At 41.4% G+C, this 5,796-nt stretch overlaps 3 protein-coding genes across 3 annotated transcripts in view; 2 read left to right on the forward strand and 1 right to left on the reverse strand.

Moving 5' to 3' along the window:
• Positions 1-1,085: 1,085 nt before the first annotated feature.
• On the forward strand, positions 1,086-2,496 carry Cbr-cec-5 (the record flags this gene model as incomplete). The annotated part of the gene is made up of 5 exons (XM_002633154.1): positions 1,086-1,138; positions 1,196-1,433; positions 1,479-1,545; positions 1,590-1,717; positions 1,786-2,496. 5 exons carry the CDS (start codon positions 1,086-1,088, stop codon positions 2,494-2,496), a joined length of 1,197 nt encoding a protein of 398 aa, XP_002633200.1.
• Positions 2,497-2,980: 484 nt separating this feature from the next.
• The window catches only part of CBG05915, a gene marked incomplete at both ends in the record, with an annotated part of 4,720 nt that continues 1,904 nt past the window's right edge, over positions 2,981-5,796 (forward strand). Inside the window, 3 exons of the mRNA XM_002633152.1 lie at positions 2,981-3,187; positions 3,283-3,447; positions 3,492-3,696. Coding sequence (XP_002633198.1) covers positions 2,981-3,187; positions 3,283-3,447; positions 3,492-3,696 — 577 coding nt within the window. The remainder of the gene's footprint in view (positions 3,188-3,282; positions 3,448-3,491; positions 3,697-5,796) is intronic.
• Cbr-cec-4 lies at positions 3,968-5,166 on the reverse strand (the record flags this gene model as incomplete). The annotated part of the gene is made up of 6 exons (XM_045235499.1): positions 3,968-4,345; positions 4,392-4,513; positions 4,555-4,621; positions 4,667-4,853; positions 4,902-4,963; positions 5,047-5,166. The coding sequence occupies 6 exons, from the start codon at positions 5,164-5,166 to the stop codon at positions 3,968-3,970; spliced, it is 936 nt and encodes a 311-aa protein (XP_045093124.1).

A 5,796-nucleotide genomic window follows, 5' to 3' on the forward strand; every position in this document is an offset into this window, starting at 1 on the left:
GTCCGGCAGGTAAAAAACGTAAAAAACCACTGTCGGCGACTTGAAAAAAAAGGCTGTCTGGGCCGTGGCCTAGGTTTCTCACTGAAAATCCTCGTCCCCCGGCGGCACTTTTTTTTAATTTTCTTTCTTTTTAACGCCGTTTTCGGGGATTTCGGATTTTCTTTGAATTTTTTGCAATAATATTTGAAAAACGGATAAATTTTAACACATTTTGATGCAAAAAATTTTTGGTCGGAGTCCCCCTTTAAAGGTGGGGAGACATGAAAAAAATAATGTTCTCGAAATTCCGTTCAAAGATGCCCCTCGAGGAGTTGAGCTTGTGAAGGCGAGGAGTGAGGGTGCGGCGCCGCTACCGACTGAGCCACGCGGGCAAAGAGAAAGCGGACGCCCGATTGCATACATAAAGGCGAGGACGACAGCTGTACGCAGAGTGACATTAAGCGTTGTACACCGTGACGGTAGAATGCATACTCTAGCTACAAAAAAACTACGAAAAATCTCCTGTCCCCCCACCTTTAAAAACCTAATTATGAGAAGCGCTAAATAGTAAACACACAAATTTAGAAGCTTCTTAGAACTCTAAAAGCGCCGTTTTTAAAATACAGTTCGGTCGAAAATGTGATCACATTTTAATGTAATAGCTATTTTAGAGCGGCTGTAGGATTTCGACCTGACAACATTTTTGGTGTTCGGTGTTAGAAAATCAGAATCGAGGTAAAAAGAAAAAAATTTTGAAAGCATATTTCAGTGGTAAATAAAATAGAAGTGCAGAATTTTAGAATTTTTTTCAAGAAAAATAAAACATTTTAGAAGCGGAGTGTCGTTGTAACTGCTAATATCTCTGCGTCTAGGTCAAACACTCTCTCTTCAGATAAGCCGCGACGCAGAACCATTGCGTCGCGTGCGCGGCTATTTTGAATTTCCTTCCCTGAGCGAGGTGGGAACAATACCAACACCCTGATCCACTGAACAATTATTATTGGTTTTCCCTAATTGAAAACCGTCCTCTTTTTCCACACATAATTCAGTTTTTGTTTAAAAAAATCCTTCGTTCCCTGTATAACTTTTTTCAGGTACGGCTCAAAATGGCTAAAAAAGCATCTTCCGGAACTCCATCTCGCTCTTCCAATCGAACTGGGTATGTTTCTACTTTCAACGAGAGAGAGAGAGAATAATCTTAAATTATTTCTTTTAGAAGTCAAACGAACCACTTCCAAGTAGTTCATGCCCAGAAAAAAAGTCGCAAGCGATCGACAAGCGAGAAGAGAGGAGAGAGCAAGAAAAAGGATGCTAAAAAGGGCAGTGGGAAAAAATCCAATGACACCGGATTCAAAAAAATTGTCGATCATGATTTTTACAACACTCACTACGTCGAGTACAAAGTCCTCCTCAACAACGGCAAGAAGATCAAAGCTGTTGACTTTGACTTCAAGGTATCACATTCTGTACTAAATCATAGTGTTAAGTTTTTCATTTAGGACAACGTCGAAATGCTGAAGGACTACAAGTACAAAGTCACTCGTCAAGAGGATAACGATGATCATGGTGCTAAAAATATAGCAGTTAACTTCTGTATATTTATCTTTCAGATTACGTTGTCGAAAAAATCATCGCTCATCGTTTTGTCAAGAAGAACAAAATGCCGCTTTACCTCGTGATGTGGGAGGGCTTCCCAAATCCAATATCTTACACGGAGATGTGGGAGAATGAGCTTGAAGTGAGTATTGTTTCTTAAGATATAAACTGTTACATATTTTTGAGTAAGATATTTATTTCTTTGTTTAGAATTGCAAGGAAGTTCTCGACACTTATAAGAGGTCTCACGATGTCAAGCCAACAACGTCAGAAGTATCACCGAAAAAGTTTGGCAAGTCGAAGGGCGGAAAAAAGAAGGCCGATTCTTCATCTGAGCAATCAAATGATGAGGAAGAGGAAGAGAAGCCCGCGAAAAAGTCTAAAAAGTCGTCGAAACAGAAAAATGCTCGGAAATCGAAGCAACTCAACTTGTCCGACGACGAAGATGACGATGACGAGGAAGATGATTCTGATAAAAAAGCAGACAAACGAGCTGCTTCGAATAATGATGAAGACGAAGAGCCAGCATCGTCCAAAAAAGAGCGCAAGTCTGCTAAGAAAGAGAAAGATTCGTCGGACGATGATGAAGAGGATGAGGAGCCTGTTTCTAGTAAAAAAGGGCGCCGAACCTCATCTAAGAAGGAGAGACGATCGTCGAAGAAACAGACACGCTACGTCGAGTTGGATGAGGAAGACGTGGATGATGTCGAACCAGCGAAGAAGGATAGTCGTTCTTCCTCGAAGAAGCAGAAGCGCGCAGCTGAATCATCGGATGAAGAAGAAGAAGAAGAAAAACCAAAGAAGACCAAGTCTGGACGTTCGTCTGCTAAAAAGGCCAAAAAGGTTGAAAGCGACGAATCTGGAAACAGCGATGATTCTGAGGATGAAGATGCTCCATCCACTTCCAACAAAAAAATCTAAAAACTAAATCACATGTATTTTCTGATGTTTTAGTGTGCGAATCCTATCATCAAAAGGCATGCGAAAATATTGGTCCTACACTTTTTTGAAACTTAATAATGCCAAGCAAACTTTCTTTTTATCTAAATACTGCTAAGTCAAGAATCTCTTCGTCCTGTCCCATCCTTCATAAATTATTTTCAGACTCCTTTAATATCCCCCCCCCCCTCAACAATTTCATTTTATGCGAAAACTGGTTATCTTTGTGGCCAGACCTCATTTTCTTCCAAAGAATTCTTTCTTGAATAAAATGCGCATGCTGTCACGATTACAATGTTAATGTTTCATATTTTGAGGTTGCCTATGACTCTCGTATACCACAAAACGTAACTTCACCAGAATAGAAATCAGAAAAGGGAATAAAAGTATTTTCCAATTTCGGAAGTATCTCGGAAAATCGGGCTTTTTATCGTATCCGCATTTAAAGATGAATCGAAGCGATGATATGATAAAGAGGCAGAAAGCAGCTGAGCTCAACGACTGCAGAGAATTAGTGGAAGTACAATCAGGAAATGAGTACCAAATACGCAAGTTGATGGAGCAATTTCCGCAATATGCATGGAAATACGCGGAAGGAATAACAATCCCTGGTTACATGATCAAGATCGCTGAGCAAGTATCAGAAGAGTTCGACGGTGTCCGAAATATTCCGGTAAACTTTTGAGAATTCTATTTCTAAATACCTGTGAAGTTTTGAGTAGTTTATCGCATTCAATGTAGGCTCCGTGGTGATCGATACTTTTTCAGACCGATCTTTTCCCTTGTGAGTATTTTCGAGTAATCGATCACAGCACTCCTACCGAGCTGGCTATCCAACCGAAAAGATTCGACAAAACAGAGGAACAATTACGGCGAAAAATGCAGATACATTATGAAGATGATCAAGACCGCATAAGAATTCCGTCTTGTCAAGTTCGTCGGGAAATTATATGAGAATTTCTACAGTGTTTTTCCAGCTTTTTCCTAAAGTCGCATGTGCTGTGCGAATTGAAAACATGTGGTATCGCGGAAAGTTGGAGAATGTTGCAGACTTGAGTCCATGGGTTTACGTGTATCTGGTGGATGTCGGTATGAGTCGTCAGGTTGCAAAATCAGAATTACGATACCTGGATTCGAAATTCGGACACTACCCACCAATGGTGGCAAGGGGAAGAATCCGAGGTAAGCATGATTCCAGCAACAACAATAATATTAAAAGTTTCTTGATTTCGTTTATTTCTTATCAGTTGTTTTGAAAATGATAGCGAAACTCGGGGAATCTTCTAGATTTGGAATCAGGAAGTTAATACAGCTCAATTGTTACAGAGTATAAATTAATAGGGATTCTTAAAGTATTAATATTTAGGGGAAGGAATAGAAAGATCAGGGTTTACTGAAGAATGTGCGTCGTCACGATTCTTCCTGGGGCTAGGCAATTTTTTCAGAAAACATATTAGAACCATCTGAAAGGGTTCATTAGCCAGCGCAGGCCGCTTGTGTCTTGCTGCTCTCCTTGGTTTCCAACATCTGCGATATTTTTTTCATGTTCAGTCTGGTCATCGGCACGAACATCATCTTCGTCTTGAACCTCTTCGCTTCTGACGACCATTTGAGAGCTCCTTGCTTTCGAATTTCTGGCAGAACCGAGATTTGGCTGCTTAGCTGGCTTTCTTGGAGTAGTTTCAGTGGCTTTGATTTTTTCTGCCTCCGCGCTAGACGACGGCATTGCGCGCTTCTTCACAGACTTCTGCGCCGACTTCAACGGAGTTTGCTCTTCTGCAACAGATTGTTCCAATTGGTAATGATATTCCTTCAGAAGATTTTTGCAGTTCTGAAATTTTTCCCGTGAGAATTTTGACAAAAATTGCTGAACTGACGCTGAGATCTTCAGTCCACATCTCCGAACGCCATACTGGGTGTGGATATCCCTTCCACTGAACGAGGTAAAGTGGCTTTCCGTCTACCTTCCGATGAGTGAGAACCTTCTCGACCACGCATTCTATAAACAATTCTTTCTCTTTGAAATACTACTTCACTAACCTCCAACACTGTCGTCATCTTGATTTGTCACTTTTTTCTTGTAGGCAGCCAACATTTTTGGGTTTTTCTACAAACTAAAAGCTCAAAACTTATGAGGAACGACAAAAAATACCCTCAAATCGAATTCCGTTGCCTTCACCTTTTTACCATTGTGAAGCTCGACCTCATATTCGACGTAGAACTCATCATAGACTCTGTGGCCGATAATGACTTTGTAGTTGGCGGAAGTTCTTAGTGGCGTTCTTGCACCACCACTGGAATTTGGTGTATCGTTATCAGTATGAAAAACCGGAGCCTTCCTTCTAAAAACTGTAGGTGGGGAGTAGGATGTCGGATGAGAAACTTACGGCTCTCTAGCAGCAGACCGGGAAGGAGTTGTTGGCGCAGATCTTTTCGTCATTGAGAAAGTCTGAAATGTGAAGCACTGGAGACCGTACAAATCGGAATGATTTCCAGGCAGAGGAAAAGAAAACCGGAGGAAACTGAACCGGCGGAGTACAATGTGGAGGATACGAAACAAGAGGAACACAAAAACGCCGCACTTTTAGAATTCCTCCCCACACCATTTCGCAATAAGTGCGGCGTTCTTCTGTACCTCCCGTTTCGTATCATCCGCTTCACAGTTCGCCGATTCGTTTTCCTCCGGCCGAGAAAACCTCCCGATTTATACGGTCCAGAAACTGGAAAACTTTTGAAAAATATTTGTAGGAGTGGTGGAGAAAAAATGAGAGGAAAAGGTTATCCGGAAAGCTTGAAATCGATGTATGACTTCGTTTCCCGCGCACTCAAAGAAAACGCGCTCAGACGAAGATCAACACACTGCCGCCAAGAAAATTTTTTTTCGCGTTATAAACTGAATTTTGGAGAAGAAGGGAGAAAATATTATGTCAGTACGAACTCTCCTCGCGAAAAATTGGTGAAAATTGACAAGCGGATCCGAAAACGCAGAAAATTTTAAGTTATTCAGCTCGAGACGAATTCGAACGTTTTCAAAATCGAACAGACTTAAAGTCGAACTGATTCAAATCAGAACAGTGTCTTTCTCGAACAAGTATAAAAACAGAACAAGGACAGAATCGAACTGTTCTAATTCGAACTGTGCACTGTCGAACTGTCCCAAATTGGAACGCTGTTAGCCGCCGAGCGCGCTTGCATTTCTCTTCAAATTTTCGGAGACCCCGGAAATTCCGGGAAAAAAACTCCGGAGAAAAGTGGGCGGAGTCGGGGGGGGGATCCTCTAGA

Source organism: Caenorhabditis briggsae, assembly GCF_000004555.2.
Source record: "Caenorhabditis briggsae complete genome, chrIV, whole genome shotgun sequence".
Lineage (NCBI taxonomy): Eukaryota > Metazoa > Nematoda > Chromadorea > Rhabditida > Rhabditidae > Caenorhabditis > Caenorhabditis briggsae.